Source organism: Giraffa tippelskirchi, chromosome 2 (genome assembly GCF_054371585.1).
Source record: "Giraffa tippelskirchi isolate mGirTip1 chromosome 2, T2T-mGirTip1v1.2.pri, whole genome shotgun sequence".
In the NCBI taxonomy this organism is placed as follows: Eukaryota; Metazoa; Chordata; class Mammalia; order Artiodactyla; family Giraffidae; genus Giraffa; species Giraffa tippelskirchi.
This window is the reverse complement of record NC_137276.1, coordinates 237,794,109-237,814,331: the sequence shown is the minus strand read 5'-3', so window position 1 is coordinate 237,814,331 and position 20,223 is coordinate 237,794,109. Positions and strand designations below refer to the sequence as shown.

The following is a 20,223-nucleotide window of genomic DNA, read 5'->3' as shown; positions in this document are numbered from 1 at the left end:
CCCGGACCCGGGCCCTGGGTGGATGGGCTCCACAGTCAGACGCCCCGGACCCCGGGCCCTGAGTGGGTGGGCTCCACCGTCTCGCACCCCGGACCCGGGCCCTGGGTGGATGGGCTGCACCGTCTCGCGCTCCGGACCCGGGCCCTGGGTGGGTGGGCTCCACCCTCCCTCCCCGCCCCGTCTCCTGGCCTCCGAAGGCTTCTCTCCCGCCTGCTGCTCCCCCGCTTCCCCGGCCCTCTCTCCTTTTCCTCCCGCTAGTCTTTTTGTCTTTATTCCTCCTTCCCTCTGTCCATTTCTTGTGAAAATATTTTATTCCTTTTTGGAAAAAGCTTAGCATCGATAGTACAGTCTAATCCAATGCCGTTTAACTGTTTTAAAAAGAACCGTATCAATGAATCTACATAGAGACGACCTTTTAGGAGACATCTAAAATGAGTTTAGCAGTTGGAGGAAAATTAGTCTAGTTTTAAAAAATATTAAATTATTTATATTGAAGTGTAGTTTACTTACAATGTTGTGTTAGTTTCTGGTGTACAGCAAAGTGATTCAGTTATACATACCTATGCTCTTTTCCATTATGTCTTATTATAGGATAGAGCATTTTTCCCAGTGCTGTACAGTAGGACCTTGTTGTTTATCCATAATATATACAATATATAATTTTCATCTGCTAGTCTCAAACTCTCAATCCAATTTTTTTTTTATATTTAGAAAAGCTCTCACGGACTACAACATGGCTGAAATTATTTTCACTTTTTTATTTTTATAAAAGTTTCACTAGCCTCTTGAAAAGAAATAGAATCCAATCCTTTAAATATCTGTTTTTACTTTTTCCCATTAATGAAAGCATTTTATTTTTTATTATAAACTATATAATAATTGTCGAGAATGTAAATATCATGGAAAAATGGAGAAAAAGTAAATGTAACCCTGAAATCCCATTAGCCAGAGGTCACCACACTTGATATACTGAACATGTTTCTAAGCTCATCCACTGAGCTGTTGTCTCAGTTAAATGTGACAATAATCTCCATTCTTTTGGGGAAGCTGCTATATGCATTTAAATGTTTTTATTTAAAGTAATGTGTCAAGGACACCATTCAATGACAACCTCTTTAAATATACTTAATTTAAATTATTACTAAAGTTATATTTTCTTTTATAAAATGCAGGCTGCATAGGGACTTCCTTGGCATTCCAGTGGTTGAGATTCCGAGCTTCCACTGCAAGGGGTGTGGGTTTGATCCCATCTTAGGGGGCTAAGATCCCACATGCCTCGCAGAGTGGCCAAAAAATTGAAAAATTAAAAAAAATACAGGCTACATAGAAATATATAAAATACTAAGAAAATCTTCTAAAATCCCCAGTCACAGATGCTACTTTCATTTATGTTTTTCTTTGCCCATTCAGAGAGGAGTTTATGTGTTTATGCTTGTCTTTGCAGGTTAGTTACCAATACTGTATTTTTCAGTGTTATAGAAAGGTATTGTTTGTCTATCTTTGTGAGCACAGTTCCCTTCTCTAGGACTGAGCCCTGGATTTCTGAAGCTCTCCCTCTTAGAGCCGGGCCGCCCCCTGAATCGCGCCCAGCCTGCCCTCGTGTGCAACTCCCATCCCCGGCACCCCCAGTGACGAGCTTTGCCCATCTTTAGTTTTTGCTCAATTGTGACTGCATGCTATTGCTTTTGCTTACATCATTTGGGTTACTAGTGAGACTGAACAGCTTTTTCCTTATCATTTCATAACCTTTTGTGTGCATGCATGCTCAGGCATGTCTGACTCTTTGCAAAGCCATGGACTGTAGCCTGCCAGGCTCCTCTGTCCAGTAACCTTTTAGCTCACCTCTAGTTTCAGTCTTACTTTCTTATCTATAAATAGAGAACTAATACCACATCATACTTGAAAAAAAATACAGTATTAGATCTTAAAGACCTCCCTGCTGGGTTCTCAGCCCTCAATCACCCTTTGAATGTCTCCGCGATAAGTGATTATAATGAAATGTGAGGGTTGTAATGCAAATCTCAGTGAGAGCAACTCTAAAACACCAGCCTCTCAGGGCTTCCTGGGTGGTCCAGGCTAAGACCCGGAGTTCCCTCTGCGGGAGGTGGGGGGGGAAACAGTAAAACTAAAAGACCAACAACCTCTCAGATCTTAGCCGAGTGCAAAGCAGCACTGGAGCCAAAAGCCCGCAGCACTTCCCCTGATCTTCAGAATCTCTAACATTGATGGGGCCTGAATTTTTCATTTGTATGTCTTTCTCTACATCCTTTTTCTACTTCCGAACTATCTACACAAGGAGCTCTTGCGCCGCCGTCTCCCAGGTCTTGTGGGAGGGTGCCTCTGTCATCTGTAGCCCAATCTGGAGTTTCCTGCGCTGTTCCAGTTTTCTGCGCTTTACAGTTATACTCTTTCTCCCACTGGCATATTCCTTGTCACTGAGAACGTCATGTGCCTCTTGCATAAAGCTGTGTTGCTTAAGTCAGAAGTCTTCCCTTTTCTTTTCTTAGGAGAGGCAAAGAACCGGAAGTATAACCCATCAAGTTTTCATAGATTTAACTTGTATGGGATTCCAACACCACATTTTAACGATGGACGAAACGTGGCAAAGACTTTACATTGGCTTCATGAGCTACAAATGTAAGTATGTTGTGTCTTGGAACAAGTGTTAGATAAATGGCATATAGACCTAAAAGGTAATTAAATTTGTTTTTTTAAGAGGTAATGCACTGACATGGTTCAAACATAAAAATAATATAAAAAGATACACAGCGATATGTCTTCTAAACTATCCCGTTCCCCTAGAGATCACCACGGTACTGGTTTTCTGTTTGTCTGTTTCTGACCATGTGGCTTGCAGGATCTTATTCCCCCACCAGGGATCGAGCCCAGGCCCCTTGCTGTGGAAGCACAGAGTCAGGGAATTCCTTGTGTGTGATTCTGAAGTTATTTCATGCCTCTTGAGCAGATCAGAAGACTTACATGAATGTTTTTTATCTATGGGACCCACCCTACTACGTTCCTTAAAGATAGTGGACTTTCGGGAAGATTGTCTCTACAAAGACAACGTATAATTGATGTGTAATTTGTCATTCAACTTTCTGTAGTAGTTATTTGGGCACCTGAGCACCTGACTTAACTCTTACAAACTGGGACCTGTTTACACCTGCATTCTACACTTGACTACTTTCCTAAGATATTAAAATAAGTTTCCTTAGTTTTTCATTCCCTGTCTTATATCTAAGGCAACAAACAAAGTAAAATCCTCTATTTCCTACTATGCTGAAAAATCAGAGGATTGCAAATGCTGGTGTAGTGGGTTGACTAGCGGCCTTCAAAGATGTCCATGTTCTAATTCCAAGAACCTATGACGCTTATGTTATATGGGAAAAGGGTCCTTGTAAATGCAACTCAGTGAAAGGTCTTGAGATGAGAGATCGTTTTGGATGATCTGTGCACGTGTGCGAAGTCGTTTCAGTCGTGTCCAACTCTCTGCGTACTGCAGCCCTCCAGGCGCCTGTGTCTGTGGGATTCTTCAGGCAAGAACATTGCAGTGGGTTGCTGTGCCCTCCTCCAGGAGATCTTCCCCACCCAGGGACAGAACCCACATCTCTTACGTCTCCTGCGTTGGCAGGCAGGTTCTTTACCAGTAGCGCCACCTGAGGAGCCCTTGGATGATCTGGGTGGGGCCAAAATCCAGTAGCAAATGTCCTAATAAGGGAAAGGCTGAGGGAGATTTAAGACAGAAGAGAAGACACATGGAGGAGGACGTGGAGGAGGACGTGATGTGAAGATGAAAGAGACTGGAATGATGTGGTGTCAAGCCAAAACGCCAAGGTCAAAACACGCCAGCAGCCTCCAGATGTTGGAGGAAGCGATGAACAGGTTCTCCCTGGAGGCTTCAGGGGGAATGTGGCCTCACTGTCGCCCTGATCTCAGACTTCTGGTCTCTAGACCTGTGGGAGAATACATTTCTACTGTTTTAAGCCACAAGCTTGTGGTAATTTGTTCTCGCAACCCCAGGAATTGAATATACTGGACCTGCATTTCTATGCATTCAGTGGTGGGAGTGGATTTGGTTTGCCCACTGTCCTCTGTTTTTTTTAAAAAAAATTTTAGTTTATAATTTTTTAAGATTAATTTTTAGTGGAGTATTGTTGACTTACAGTGTTACACTTTCAGGTGTACAGCAAAGTGAATCAGTTATACACACACCCACGTGTAGATTCTTTCTTTGAGACCCGTTTCCCGTAAGGGTCGTTAGAGAGGGCTGAGGAGAGGCCCCGTGCTCACGGTAGGCCCTTCTTGGTCATCCGTTTTGTATACGGCGGTGTGCGTATCTCAGTCCCGAGTTTCCAGTTTATCCCCCGCTTCCCCCCCCCCGTGATGTCCAGTTTCTTTTCTCCATCTGCTTCCCAGGTGGCGCTAGTGGTGAAGAAAGTGAAAATGAAAGTCGTTCAGTCGTGTCCGACTCTTTGCAACCCCATGGACTATACAGTCCATGGAATTCTCCAGGCCAGAGTACTGGAGTGGGTATAGAACCTGCCTACAAATGCAGGAGACGTAAGAAATGTGGGTTCGATCCCTGGATCGGGAAGATCCCCTGGAGGAGGGAATGGCAACCCACTCCAGTATTCTTGCCTGGAGAATCCCATGGACACAGGAACCTGCCGGCTACCGTCCATGGGGTTGCAAAGAGCCAGACATGACTGACTCGACCTAGCACGCAAGCTACATCTGTGACTCTACTTCTCTTTTGTGAGTAAGTTCATTTGTACCATTTTTCGAGCCTCTCTGCCCTCTTTAAAGAATATGCTGCCCTCCTCCAAGTTTCCACGGGCCCCGGCGTGCACACACAGTTTGCTTCCCCCAGGCACCCGGTCTGCCTCGCTCACTTGCTTGTCTGATAGCGGAGATGACAGCCTCTAGTTACGGAGGCAAAGTGCTAAGTACTTGATATGTGATTAATTTCATCCTACCCGCAACTCCAGGAGGTAGCTGTACTATAATTTAAAGCCTTTCCACTTTGTAGATGAAGCAACTGAGGTACAGAGAAGTTAAATCCTGTGCCTGAGGTCATGCAGGTGGGTGCTAGGGGTAGGGCTGAAACCCCACAGCGTCTCTCCAGAGGCTGCCCTTACCACTGCACCAGGGCTGTAGGCACTGACTCTGTGATCACATGCCTGAACCTGTGATTTCCATTCTTCTTCCACTCCCTTATTATTTAAGGAATAATGTGAATTTCTGATATTTGAATTATTCGAAGCAATAATGGTAAAGCACAAAGAGAAGAAATTCTGTCCTGGGTAGCCTTTCCCTTCTCCAGGGGATCTTCCTGAGCCACGGATCGAGCCCTGGTCTCCCTCATGGCAGGCCTTCTTTACCATCTGAACCACCAGGGAAGCCCTTCCATATTTTAGAAAAACCATATGAGACAGTGTTGTTTTTTTTTTTTAGGATATAGAAGAGCTCCTATAACAAACATTCATTAATTTATCACTATTAAAGTGGTTAGTTCAGTTCAGTTCAGTCGCTCAGTCGTGTCCGACTCTTTGCGACCCCATGAATTGCAGCACGCCAGGCCTCTCTGTCCATCACCCGGAGTCTATCCAAACACATGTCCATCGAGTTGGTGATGTGATCCAACCATCTCATCCTCTGTCATCCCCTTCTCCTCCTGCCCCCAATCCTTCCCAGTATCAGGGTCTTTTCCAATGAGTCAACTCTTCGCATCAGGTGGCCAAAGTATTGGAGTTTCAGCTTCAACATCAGTCCTTCCAATGAACACCCAGGACTGATCTTCTTTAGGATGGACTGGTTGGATCTCTTTGCAGTCCAAGGGACTCTCAAGAGTCTTCTCCAACACCACAGTTCAAAAGCATCAATTCTTCGGTGCTCAGCTCTCTTTATGGTCCAACTCTCACATCCATACATGACTACTGGAAAAACCATAACTTTGGCTATATGGACCTTTGTCTGTAATGTCTCTGCTTTTTAATATGCTGTCTAGGTTAGTCATAGCTTTTCTTCCAAGGATCATGCGTCTTTTAATTTCATGGCTGCAGTCACCATCAGCAGTGATTTTGGAGCCCAAGAAAATAAAGTCTATCACTGTTCCCACTGTTTCCCCATCTATTTGCCATGAAGTGATGGGACTGGATGTCATCATCTTAGTTTTTTGAATGTTGAGTTTTAAGGCAGCTTTTTCACTCTTCTCTTTCACTTTCATCAAGAGAATCTTTAGTTCTTTGCTTTCTGCCATAGGGTGGTATCATTTGCATATCTGAGGTTATTGCTATTTCTCCCGGCAATCTTGATTCCAGCTTGTGCTTGGAGTTAAGCATATTCATTTACAGCACATTTTTTTGTTTCTGTTTTCTTCTTTTTTTGTCTTATTCATTTTTAATTGAAGTATAAAAAGAAAGAAAGTGAAGTCGCTCAGTCGTGTCCGACTCTTTGCGACCCCATGGACTGTAGCCTGCCAGGCTCCTCCGTCCATGGGATTTTCCAGGCAAGAATGCTGGAGTGGGTTGCCATTTCCTTCTCCAGGGCATCTTCCTGACCCAGGGATCGAACCTGGGTCTCCCGCACTGCAGGCAGAATCTTTACCATCTGAGCCACCAGGGAAGCCCAACTGAAGTATGGTTGGTTTATAAGGTTGTGTTAGTTTCAGGTACTCAACAAAGGGGTTCAGTTATACATAAATATATGTATATATATAAAATATATATATTTTCAGATTCTTTTCCATTGTAAGTTATTAGAAGATATGGAACATAGTTCCTTGTGCTAAACAGGGCCTACTGTATAGCAAAGGGACTATATTACCTGTTATATATACTGGTCATCTAGTTTACATACAGTGTGTAGTATGTATGTGTCAATCCCAAATTCCTAATTTATACCCCCGTCCCCTTTGGCAACTGTTAAGCTTGTCTTGTATGTCTGTGAGTCTATTTCTGTTTTGCTTACATCTTAATGTGATATGCATGATTCAGTGTAAATTTGCCTTACTCTGCACTTTTAAGAGTTATTGGGGATATAAACTTTAAAGGAATGTATTTCCTTCATAAACTTACCTGTATCTATATTCTGCTTATGACCTCTGGTCAGAAGAATCAGTTAGAATCTAGAAATGATAGACTCCGTGTGTGTGTGTGTGACTGGCATGCAGAAGACTTGATTGGTGAGTGAATGCAGTGAGGCGTGTAATGATGTTAGAGCTGTTGACACTCTGACATACACGGCTGCTCACAAATAGTTCCCGGTTCTCCCGGCAACACGTTCTAGGCGATGTCAGGCTGAGCAGCGAGGGCTCCGTGGCTTAGAATTCACCTTTTTGCCATCCGGACAGGCTGCTAATAAAGCCCCTTGGAGCTGGTTTCAGTCTGTCAACTTTATATGTTCAAATTATGGCCTTCAAACTGCCTTTGATTCATTCTGACATCCTTTTTCTCTCTTTTTGAACCAATGGGAAGTGAATAGAGAAATAAGAGACAAATCACCTTCTGTTTCATCTTTTGTTTCTGCGCAGAGTGTCGCTCTTCTCCAGAAATTTATCCAGCTCTGTGCTTCTCCAGAACACGAGATAGTTTTAAAGGCAAAAGGAGTTTAAGAATTTTAAATTCATTGTTTTCAGTCTTAGCAAAACAATAGAGGTTTATTAATTTTAATGTTATGAAATAGTAGTGTTGTAATTTTACAGTTCTCAAGAGAAATTCTTACTTATTAAATCACAGTGGTGGAAGTAATGAAATTATATTACAGAAAACTGGCAAAATAAAATCAAATCACTCATAATCCTGTCACCTTAATTCAACCTTTATTATCCTTTTCATTTATTTCTTTCTACTGTGGCTTCCTGTGTTGATTTTTGCATAACTTTTGTTTTGTTTATGCATAACTTTAATCAGAGTGCAATTCCATTTTATCTCCTGTTTTGGCACTTAACATAAAATAATTTTATATGGCTGTGTATTCTTAATAACCAACATTTAGAATGCACCCAGAGTGTGTTCTTGCTAATGTGACGTGATTAATCACCCTCCAGGATTGAACATTTAGATTCTTTTCTTTTTTTTCCATTATAGTCAGTGAGACTACAAGCATTTTTATAAATATAATATTTTCAGACCTTTAATTATGTGGATTATCTCCTTATGATTTGTTTTCAGATGTGGATAAAAGGGTGAATATTTTTATGCTTTTTGAATCATATTGCCAAATTATTTCTAGAAGAATTATCATCGTTTGCACTAGCAATCTGCAAGTGTTTTACCATACTATTTGCCAATGTTAGATATTCTTTCTTTCTCTCTCTCTCTCTATAGATATGTATTTAAATATGTACTCTGTTAAAAATGATATTTTGTTGTTCTTTTATATTTCCTTTGTTACTGTAGAGTGTTATAATTTCTCCATGTATTTGCTTACTAGTTGTAGGTTGTTTATATCCTTTGGTTATTTATTTCTTTAATGCTTACTTTTCTGTTAGAAATCTTAAGAGTTATATGAATGATATTAACACTTTGGTTTTGTTTACTGAAAAATTTTTGTCTTTTTGCCTTACTTTTAAATCAAAATTTTGTATTCTGTTACTTATCTTTATAAAGGAATATACATGCCAGAAGAATGAACACATAAAGCTTTCTTTTTAGCATATAATTTCTTTTGAAACTGGATTTAGTTTTTGATGACCCAAATGATCATGGTATTTCACATGATGTACTCTGCATATGAGTTAAAGAAGCAGGGTGACAATATACAGCCTTAACAATATATAGTACTCCTTTCCCAGTTTGGAACCAGTCTGTTGTTCCATGTCCAGTTATAACTGTTGCTTGTTGACCTGCATACAGATTTCTCAGGTGGCATTTCAGGTGGTCTTGTATTCCCATCTCTTTTAGAATTTTCCACAGTTTGTTGTGATCCATATAGTCAAAGGCTTTGGCATAGTAAATAAAGCAGAAGCAAATGTTTTTCTGGAACTATCGTGCTTTTTCGATGATCCTATGTTGGCAATTTGATTTCTGGTTCCTCTGCCTTTTCTAAATCCAATTTGAACATCTGGAACTTCACAGTTCATGAACTGTGAACCGTGAACTTCCAGATGTTCAACCTGGTTTTAGAAAAGGCAGAGAAACCAGAGATCAAATTGCCAACATCTGATGGATCATTGAAAAAGCAAGAGAGTTCCAGAAAAACATCTATTTCTGCTTTATTGACTATGCCACAGCCTTTGACTGTGTGGATCACAATAAACTGGAAATTTCTGAAAGAGATGGGAATACAAGACCACCTGACCTGCCACCTGAGAAATCTGTATGCAAGTCAGGAAGCAACAGTTAGAACTGGACATGGAACAACAGACTGGTTCCAAATAGGAAAAGGAGTACGTCAAGGTTGTATATTGTCACCCTACTTATTTAACTTATATGCAGAGTACATCATGAGAAACGCTGGGCTGGAAGAAACACAAGCTGGAATCAAGATTGCTGGGAGAAATATCAATAACCTCAGATATGCAGATGACACCACCCTTATGGCAGAAAGTGAAGAAGAACTAAAGAGCCTCTTGATGAAAGTGAAAGAGGAGAGTGAAAAAGTTGGCTTAAGACTCAACATTCAGAAAACTAAGATCATGGCATCCAATCCCATCACTTCATGGCAAATAGATGGGGAAACAGTGGAAACAGTGGCTGACTTTATTTTTCTGGGCTCCAAAATCACTGCAGATAGTGATTGCAGCCATGAAATTAAAAGACGCTTACTCACTGGAAGAAAAGCTATGACCAACCTAGACAGCATATTAAAAAGCAGGTACATTACTTTGCCAACAAAGGTCCGTCTAGTCAAAGCTATGGTTTTTCCAGTAGTCGTGTATGGATGTGAGAGTTGGACCATAAAGAAAGCTGAATGCTGAAGAATTGATGCTTTTGAACTGTGGTGTTGGAGAAGACTCTTGAGAGCCCCTTGGACTGCAAGGAGATCCAACCAGTCCATCCTAGAGAAGATCAGTCCTGAATATTGTTGGAAGGACTGATGCTGAAGCTGAAACTCCAATACTTTGGCCACCTGATGCGAAGAGCTGACTCATTGGAAAAGACCCTGATGCTGGGAAGGATTAGGAGCAGGAGGAGAAAGGGACAACAGAGGATGAGATGGTTGGATGGCATCACCAACTCGATGGACATGGGTTTGGGTAGACTCCAGGAGTTGGTGATGGACAGGGAAGCCTGGCATGCTGGAGTCCATGGGGTCACAAAGAGTTGGACACGACTAAGCGACTGAAATGAACTGAACTGACCCAAATGATACTATGGTATTCTTCACTATATGTATATTTGGTAGACAAGAATACTTTGGGTAATACAAACACCTGACAGTTTTCTAATTTTATAGGAAAAGAGGAGCTAAGATTGTATCCAAGCGAGTTGATGATTTCAAAGAAAATTTTCAACATAGACTTGGAAGAGTTTTAGATCCGTAAGTTCATGATTAACTTAAAATTGATAATGTTTTTGGATCAAATTTACAAAGTACTCCTGTCATAAATTTTCTTTTGTGTTCTATTAGAATCTATCTGTTAAGTAAGAATCATCCTTTTGTGTTAATCAGGGACCCTGTTAGCCACCTAAGAGCTTGGGGTTCCTGGACTGAGTCTCTAAAAGGGAGAGGGCATTTGGAAAAGAAAGAGGAAGAATTTTACATAAAGCTTTATTTCTGGGATCTCAGAAATTTAACTTATTGTGCTACACTCTCCTCCCCTCTCTCTCAGTGGACAGAGAGGGTGTGTTTGCACGCGTGCACACTTGCAGAATTCTACTTTGGGACCCTGGTCTGTTTTTTCTTTTTCTATCTGGGCTTTTTCACTGAAAGCCAGTGAAAGCATTCAGCTGTTGCTAATGTGAGTTGGAGATTAGAGAAAAGATCTGTTGGAGAACTTCTGTTTGATCTTTATAGTTTGGTTATAGGAGAAAATATAGGTGATTGAAAATGTATGGAAAACATATTTTAAATTCCAGGGATGCCATGTGGTGGGAATTTTCACTAAAGGAAATTTTTTCTTTGATAGCATTGCAGAAACAATGAATGTTCCCCCAGACCACACATTTGGGACTTGTCTCCGCCCTGAGGACTATGGTAAATATAGTTTCTTTTTAAAAAGCAAGCAAAGACAAAATTCTGCCCCCCCACCTCCACTCAAATTATGCAGTGACGTTCACCATCTCCTTCTCTCAAAGCTTCCAATTTTAAAGGCTTAAAATATTATATTAACATTAATGAGAACAATTTGTAGCACAAGAAAGAAGCAACATTTTCATATTATATTTGAAACAGGTACAGTTTAAAGCCCTGGTAATGAATTCCCTAAGTGTAGTGAAGGCTTAGAATTTTATTTAGAATATAAATAAGGCCCATATTAAACAAGCAGAAGTGAACTGAGGCAACTTTTTCATGAACTCAATATTGTACTGGGTCCTTGCACTCAAATGTGGTTGCAGACAGGCAGTGTCCGTGTCCCCTGCAAGGCTCTTAGAGATGCAGACTCACGGGCTCTACCCTCAGACCTCCCAAATCAGAAACGGCATTTTCACAACATTCCCAGATGCACTGTAGGGGCATTCAGGTTCCAGAAAGCACTGTACAACCACACACTGAAGAACCACTCTTCCCACCAGCCCATCAATGAATCAGTCTTTAGTGCTAAGTGATATAAGTAGCAACCTTCCCCAGGGAAAACTATTTGAAAGCTTATTAGGATTGAGCTGTATATTAGTGGTTTTCAAAATATAGTCTGCAGTCTACCTGCATTAAAATCACCCATAGAGTTATACAGTTTATTAGATATGGGTTCCTGGGACCCATGCCCAGATAATTCTGATTCAGTAGGCTCTCATGTACACTAAACTTTAGGAACCTTCCAGGTGGCCCTAGCGGTAAAGAACCCACATGCCAATGCAGGAGACGGAAGAGACATGGGTTCAATCCCTGGAGGAGGGCACGGCAATCCACTCCAATATTCTTGCCTGGAGAATCGCATGGACAGAGGAGCCTGGCGGGCTATACAGCCCATAGGGTTGCAAAGAATCAGACACAACTGAAACGACTTAGAACACACACTGGAAGGGTGTTAGCTAAAGTCTACTCACTAACAAATACAATAAATACTTATTTGCTAATGCAACATGGCGTTCTGGAGCATCGTGAGTCACCGCATTAGGAGATCACATTTGTTTTTTAGATCAACTGTTATGTGTTTAATGCATATCTGCCCATCTTAGAGGCTCTTCATACTCTTAGGAGTGGGTAAGGAGTGATTTAGGAAATCCATCAGTTAGTCTAAAAAACAAGTAGATAATCATGGTCAACTGCCTACTTGAGGGCAGTGTCATACCTGTCGGTGCCCCAACTTGCTGTCTGTTGAATTCTTGGGGTCTTGTGCACAGTACATTGTTTTCCAGGTATTTATAGCATGTATCAATGAATCCAACACATAGTTCATCATGTTGATAGTGAAACACAGACAAATTTTCTAGTGCCCTCCTCCAGGGATCAAACCCACGTCTCTTCCGTCTCCTGCATTGGCACGTGGGCTCTTTACCACTAGGGCCACCTGGGAGGTTCCTAAAATTTAGTATACATGAGAGCCTACTGAATTAGAATTATCTGGGCATGGGTCCCAGGAACTGGCATATTTAATAAACTCTATGGGTAATTTTAAAGGAGTTGAGTTACATTATCCTTATAAACTGAGTGACAAGACAGTGTTATAAAATGAAAAGGAAGAACACTGCCATTAATAGTTTACAAAGTATGTGTGTGTCAGCAGCAGCCTTGGCAGTGTACGGTGTAACAGGGAAAGGGGACTCTCAGTCCTCTCTAGACTTTTCACGGAGCTCACGGATGCAGAGACTAACCCTAACTGTCCTTTGTGACTACTGTTAGGGTTAATTCACAGTGTCTGTTCTGTGGAAAGCTCCAGGGTCTGCCTGCTTCTGAGAACATTGGTTTTTCTACTGGACCTGGGTTACTCCCTTCCTCTTGCTTGGGGAAATAAAGGCAAGGACACAAAGCAGGCCTCATCCCCGGGCCTGGGGCTGTTGGTTCTGTTAATGTTCCTCTGGAAGAGGGCCCGGGCTGTGTCCAGCTCCCAGAATGCACCCGGGCAGGGGTGACTGAGGGGGCACCCAGGGCAGGCGGGCAGCGGGGCATCACGGGAGCTGGTGGCGGGCAGCGGGGCATCACGGGAGCTGGTCGCGGGCAGCGGGGCATCACGGGAGCTGGTCGCGGGCAGCGGGGCATCACGGGAGCTGGTCGCGGGCAGCGGGGCATCACGGGAGCTGGTCGCAGGCAGGGGGCCTCAGCAGAGTTGGCCTCGCTTTTCTCACGTCCTTGGTGTGGTGGTGAGGGCGTGAGTTTCTCTGAGGTTGTACTCCCGATTTCAGCTCTTCAGTGATGGGTCTTGAGTAGTCGTTAGTGATTTGCCATGAGCTTCATAAATATTCTCCCAGGGCCGGGCTGGAAGAGGGTGTCGGCCTGCATCTCACCCACAGGCTGACCATTCAAATAGTTATTTTTGGATGTTAATGGAGTTGGAAGCCCTCTCGAGAAAAACAAAACCCAAAACCGACTCAACCAAGGGCCGTCTTTTGGAAGAGCGCGGGGGGTGGGGGTGGGGAGAGCTTTCTTATGCAGAACAGCCCCCAGGGGGTTGCCGTCAAGGGAAGAAATGTGGAGGGGAAGAGCAGCCATGCTTATTTGTCAGAAATCACCCCTCACCAACCACTTCGATTGCCTCTCAAAGAGCCTTACTCGGGTTTTGCCCACTTTAGGATGGTCTGATGGGAGCTGACTCCATTTCAGATTATCTTAGTCTGAGCACTTGCCTTGTTCCTGGAACCAGCACTGGTTGTAGGCTTTTCACGCATAAGAGTAAGGGTCTACCCTTAGAAGGAAGGCTTTTATCAGAATATGCAGGATTAACTCCTGACTTTATAATAAATTTAGAGGTGCTACTAATACCTATTAAAAGAGACCCTCAAGAGACCCTAATAATATAGAGCCTTGCACAAAGTAGGTGTAAATATTAGTTGCTTTGAAGTGCAGCCAAATTAGCAATTTTTTCTTTTCAGTTTTTAAAAATTGAAGTCTAGTTGATTTCAAATGTTGTATTAATTTCTGCTGTATAGCACAGTGATACAATTTTATATATATATACATACATTATATATATATATATATATATATATTTAGAATTCTCCATTATGGTTTATCATAGTGTATTGACCATACTCTCATGTGCTGTATAGTAGGCCCTTGTTTTTTATCCATCCTATGTATAATAGTTTGCATCTGCTAATCCCAATCCATCCCTCCCCACCTCCCCCACTGGCAACGGCCAGTCTGTTCTCTATGTTTGTGATTCTGTTTCTGTTTCACGGATAGGTTCTTTTGTGTCATATTTTAGATTCCTCATACAAATGATATCAGATGGGGTGTGTCTTTCTCCTTCTGACTTACTTCACTTAGTATGATAATCTCTGGTTGCATCCATCAGTGTTGCAATTTAAATTAACCTACCCAGGATATCACAGCCAGTAGCCAGTAAAAGCAGGAAGAGTGGGGTATAGGCCATGGGGAAAAGAGCAGAGGGAGAGGTTTCTTCTGGTGACATCCACAAAACCATCACATCTGAAGCGACATGGTCATCTCTGGTCTGATCTCTGTCACCATAAACATCCAAGGAATGGGGTTTAGAGGCAGTGTGCATATACTTTGTGTCATAATTCAACAAAGTTCCTTTAATGAAAGAAAAGTGGAAGATAGGGTGGGGTCTGGGGGGTTGTTGCTTGTGGATTGTAGGGGTTGCTACTGGGGGTTGTGGGTCAGGACTCAGTTAATGGACTGTGAATGGAGGCAGGTCTCCTGTGCTGGTCACAGTGTAGGGGAAGCAGGACAGAGAAATGGAGACTTGATGTGCAGAGTGAAGGCAGAATGGAAACTCGCCCTAGGAAGCAGTGGGGAACTCGTGTCCAGTTTTTACAAGGTTTCCCAGAGGTCTAGTGGCCCTAAGGCACACAGAATGACCCCTGCATGGAATCAGCCCCAGCTTTCAGATCCTCAGCTTTGTAGACAAATGTCTGCCTGTCTCTTTAGATAGGCAAGAGCTTTGCTGTCTTAGGAGAGGACTTGATAGCTGAGTGGGCTCATGATTCTCTCATAAAATTCATTTATTCAGACTTTTTTCATTGAATGGGGAAGTTGCATATAGCAGAAGTATTCATTTTCATCAATTACTGTGTACACTTTTTTTTGAAATCCAAAGGGTTTTCTTTCATGCTGCTTAATAGTCTTGGCATTAGGTTTTTTTATTCACAGAAGTTGCTAGGTCTCTCTCTCTTTTAGGATGTGAATAATAGTGACAGACTTTAAATTCAGATAAAAGACTTTTCTTTCTCTCTTCAATAGGAGCTGGTGATCTCATCCACAGAAGGCTTCCAGGGGAGTATCTCCGAGGCAAGGACAGACAGCGAGCCCTGGTAGCAGCAGTGCGGCATCACTTGAAGAAAGTTAACCACCAAAACTTTGACACTCTGCTGGCAGCCTTCAGGCACTATGACAAGGCCAGTAGTGAAGGGGAGATTTTTGGTCTATGCATGGGCTTACAGGTCCAGCGAGCTGGTGTAGATCAGGATCAGATTTGCTGTACACCAGAAACTTACACAACATCGTGAATCAACTATTTACATGGGCGTGTAAAACTGTTTACTGAAACAGGTGGTGCTGGACTGGATTTGATCCTGGCTTCCCTGGTGGCTCAGAAGGCAAAGAATCTGCCTGCAGTGTAGGAGACCCAGGTTCGATGCCTAGATCAGGAAGATCCCCTGGAGAAAGGAATGGCTACCCACTTCAGTATTCTTGCCGGGAGAATTCTATGGACAGAGGAGACTGGTAGACTACAGTCCATGAGATTGCAAAGAGTTGGACATGACTGAGTGACACACACACACACACACACACACACACACACACATATGTAAAGAACATAGTTCCCTGTGCTGTACAATAGGTCCTTGTTGTTTATCTACTTCCTATGTAGTAGTTTGTTAATCCCAAACTCCTAACTTATCCCTCCCCAACCTCCTCTCCCCTCTGGTAGCCATAAGTTTGTTCTCTTTGTCTGTGAGTCTGTTTCTCTTGGTGGATAAGCTCATCTGTGTCATGTTTTAGATTTGCACGTACAAGTGATACCATATTGTATTTGTCTTTCTCTGCCTGCCTGACTTTAGTTGGTATGATCATCTCTAGGTCCATCCGTGTTGCTGCACATGGCACTATCTCACCCTTTTTTTATGGCTGAGTGATATTGCACTGTATATATGCAACACATCTTCTTTATCCATTCGTCTGTTGATGAACATTTAGGTTGTTTCCACGTCCTGGGTATTGTGAACAGTGCTGTAGTGAGCATTGGGGTACATGTATCTTTTTGGATTGGAGTTTTCTCTGGTATATGCTCAGGAGTGGGATTGCTGGAGTATATGCATGTGCCCATGTGTTTTAAGTATTGTCTGTGGCTGATTTTGCAACTACACATTCAGAGTAGTGCATCAGACACTGAATGGACTTTTTGGCCCTTGTCAGAAAGTTTGCTGACCCCTGGAGTTGATCTGTGTTGTCAAAATATGGTTCTTTAACCACTAGCACTGTTACTTGGGGAGATATTAGACCTGCACTTTCTAAGGCCCACCCCACACCTACTGAATTAGGAACTTGGGATTGGGGTCTACGATTGAGTTCTGACAAGCTCCTTAGTGATTCTGCTGTGTTCAGGTTTGAGAACCACTCTTGCAGATCACTGAACTGGAGTGTGCTGGGAACCTGGGGATGGACAGTCTCCGCCTCTCTCTGAACTTGCACACACGGGACCGTCAGTCTGGTCTAAGCCAAGCTTAGAACACTTCTCCCCACGGACGATCAGGTGTGGTTTCAGTTTTTGAGAGAGCAAGGTCATTCCATTTTCAAGCTACTCTAAAAATTTTATGCTTTGATCAAATCAGATCACCGTGGGGCTGTGTAATGACCTGAGATCATTTTAGGCCATTTACCAAGCTGCACTGCCTTTGGCTTGCACTTAGGAGTCCTACTACCCAAATGTGACATGTGGCAGACTTTTTATTAGTACGCCCATGCTGCTGTTATTTTCGTCACATACGTCCTCTTTATAAGGAAACCCAGTCTTTCTAGATCAAATAACCATGGTTCGTCTAAGTATCTGGTTCGTTCTTACCTCTTGTGCAGCATGAATTTTGTGCCAATTGTACATAACTTTTTGACTTGGCCACCAGCAAGCGTGGAGCCGACCCAGGGAAACATGTCTAGTTCGTGAACATGACCTGACAGCATGCGTTCCGTGCACTCTTTTTGCTTCAGGTTTCAGCTTATTTCATCCCAACTTTATTTTTCTCTTTGCCCTCATTTCCTCACTTTTTTTTTTTTTGGCTCTTTGTACTTACTTTTCTAGGCAGCCTTAAAACCATTTTAGAATGAGTCTAAAACACATAAATAAAAGCTCATAAAGAAGCCTGTGATGATGTAACACATCATCATCTTGACAGAAGAAAAGAAAGAACCGAAAGATTTTAGTTTATCTCAAAGGGAAAAGATGATATTCTTATCTCCCTCCTGATGTTTCGTGCAGTTTTAAAAAAGTGACACTTCACACTTTTTATCTTATAAAAAATCTTGATCACTCATTGGCTAATTCATTTTAAGCCTGTTCATTTTATTTTAAATTAGGGGGTCTGTGTGTCTGTGATGTACTGATGAATAAAACATGGGTTAATATCTAAGTTTATACTAATTATTTTGGGACAAATGCCAGTCATCAACAACATTTCTCACAAAGTTGTGTTTAAAGAAAGTATTCAACTGTTTCTCTGATTTTTAATAAAGTCTGATTGATATTTACAGGTAATTAAAAAACTATTCTTTAGAATTAAATACATAAGTGAAAATAAGTATTTTATATTTTATTTATTTTTAATTTTTATTGAAGTATAGTTGTTTTGCAATGTTGTGTTAGTTTCTGCTGTACAGCAAAGTGAGTCAGCTATTACTATAATATAGTATTGTCTATATACCTTTCCCTTCTTGTTTGGGTTTCTCTCCCGTTTAGGCCGCCACAAAGCCCTGAGCAGAGCTGCCTGCGCTGTGCAGTCGGTCCTCACGAGCTCTCTGTCTCATACGCGGCACCAGTAGTGTACGTGTGTCCGTCTTAACCTCCCAGTTCACCCTCCCGCCCCTCCTGGTATCGCTATGTTTGTCCTCTGTGTCTGTGTCTATGTCTGCTTTGCAAATAAGTTCATCTACACCATTTTTCTAGATTCCACATAAAAGCGGTATTATACAGTATTCGTTTTTCTCTTTCTGACTTACTTCACTCGGTATGAAATCTCTAGGTCCATCCACATCTTTGCAAATGGCGCTGTTTCATTTCTGAACAAGTATATTTTCATCAACTCCGAGTATCTACAAAGATGACACTGGAGAATTCACATGGTCGTGATGTGAGTAAGGGACACTAGCAGGATGACAGTGCTCTGCTTTCTGAAAGTTCTTCATTTTAGATGTAATTATAGGCAAGATGATCATCTTAATAGCTGTTGATTATCTTAGTGAACCACCAGGCACATTCCTTAGGATAAAATTAAATTAAGCAGGGAGAAAAGTACTGAGAATTATTTAATGCTGATATACCTTTTAAATGGTTAACTGTTAATGCATACAACATAGTGCTCAGGGTCCTTGAGGAGCTTTTTTCTGCAAGGATAATACGACGGGGGTCTTCCTAGAACAGCTGTAGGATGGTTTTTGATTGTTTGAATCTTATACTGTTGAGTGCCCAGATTTAATTTAATTGAAAAGCAAAACAAAACAGAACAAATAAACTGTGATTTCCTAAATGAATCTTCTTGGCTTAGAGGATTAATTCTGTTATTTGCTGAACACTCATAGTACATCAAATATTATTCCAGATAATGTGCAGGCTTTTTACTCAGGGAATGTAAAATCTAGAAGGGGAAAAAAAAGAAAAAAAGACTCATCGTGTCCAAGAATGGTCATACCAGAGTCTTAGATTTTCAAAATTCGTATGTGTAATTCCAACTCCTTTTATTCTAATTGTTATCCAGGAAGTAGCTGAGATGGGAAGATTCCTTTTAGGGGACAGTTCCGGCCCGTGACAACACTGGTCTACTCAGATGTGTGAGCCAGGAGCTGGGGAGGAAGGGAGGTGGCTTTGAGAAGGCGGTCCCAGAGCTCAGTAACCCCAGGCAGCTGTGGGTGCCTGGGGGCAGGGATGGCTCGTTGAGTGCCTTGACTGACAGCTCGTTGCTGAGGAGCCTCGGTGCTGGAAGTCATGCCACCGCCAGGCTGAAAATGGTCCAGAAGGCAGAGCGCATGACTCAGACGCACTTCATGGGCCGCGCTTCTGTGACGAGCTGGCTCACCGGCCTGAAATGTGACAGGCGCCGCCAGCAGCTCTGGGAGGGGACAGAGGTTCGCGTGGTCAGTATGGCCGGAGAGTCTCTCTCACCGAGAGACAAACGGGTCAGCTGGCGGCAGGAGTCGCGAGTTCGGCATGTGGCGGCGGCCTCTGCTCAGGTCGGTGGCTTTACTTGGCGCCGGGTCTGATGGTAACTGTGCTGCCGTGTCTGGTGCACGGACAGATCCGGGCAGTGACGGTGGAAGCCCCTGGCGGCTCAGGCTCCATCTGAAGCTTGATCCCAGCCATCCTTATTGGAGGATGGACCCTTATCGGGGGCAGCTGTATGAATTACTTGGATGGTTCACTCAGCAGCTGTGATTTGTTTCCATGGTTTTCTTTTTAAAAATTTTTTATTGGAGTATAGTTGATTTATAATGTGTTAGTTTCAGGCGTACAGCAAAGTGAATCAGTTATACATACACGCATATCCACTCGTTTTTAGATTCTTTTCCACACAGGCCATTACAGAGGACTGAGTAGAGTTCCCTGTGCTCTACAGTAGGTCTTTATTAGTTATCTGTTTTATACATAGCGGTAAATGCAGCTTCGATCCCTGGGTCAGGAAGACCCCTGCAGGAGGGCATGGCAACCCACTCCAGTCTTCTTGCCTGGAGAATCCCATGGACAGTGGAGCCTGGCGGGCTGCAGTCCATGGGGTCACAAAGGGTCAGACA

At 42.5% G+C, this 20,223-nt stretch overlaps 1 protein-coding gene across 14 annotated transcripts in view; it reads left to right on the top strand.

Annotated features, from left to right (window-relative positions):
- Positions 1 to 20,223, top strand: part of EFHB (EF-hand domain family member B) — a 59,406-nt gene that overhangs the window by 25,464 nt on the left and 13,719 nt on the right. For 7 of the 14 annotated variants that reach the window (XR_014073751.1, XR_014073749.1, XR_014073747.1 and 4 more), the window contains exons 6-10: positions 2,508 to 2,637; positions 10,399 to 10,482; positions 11,072 to 11,139; positions 15,469 to 15,623; positions 18,462 to 18,569. Coding sequence is in view for 11 of the 14 variants with exons in the window: in XM_081559276.1 (XP_081415402.1) it covers positions 2,508 to 2,637; positions 10,399 to 10,482; positions 11,072 to 11,139; positions 15,469 to 15,623; positions 18,462 to 18,569 (545 nt within the window). In the remaining 3 variants the exon portion in view is untranslated. The remainder of the gene's footprint in view (positions 1 to 2,507; positions 2,638 to 10,398; positions 10,483 to 11,071; positions 11,140 to 15,468; positions 15,624 to 18,461; positions 18,570 to 20,223) is intronic. The other 7 variants (XM_081559292.1, XM_081559257.1, XM_081559284.1 and 4 more) reach the window with 1 other exon arrangement.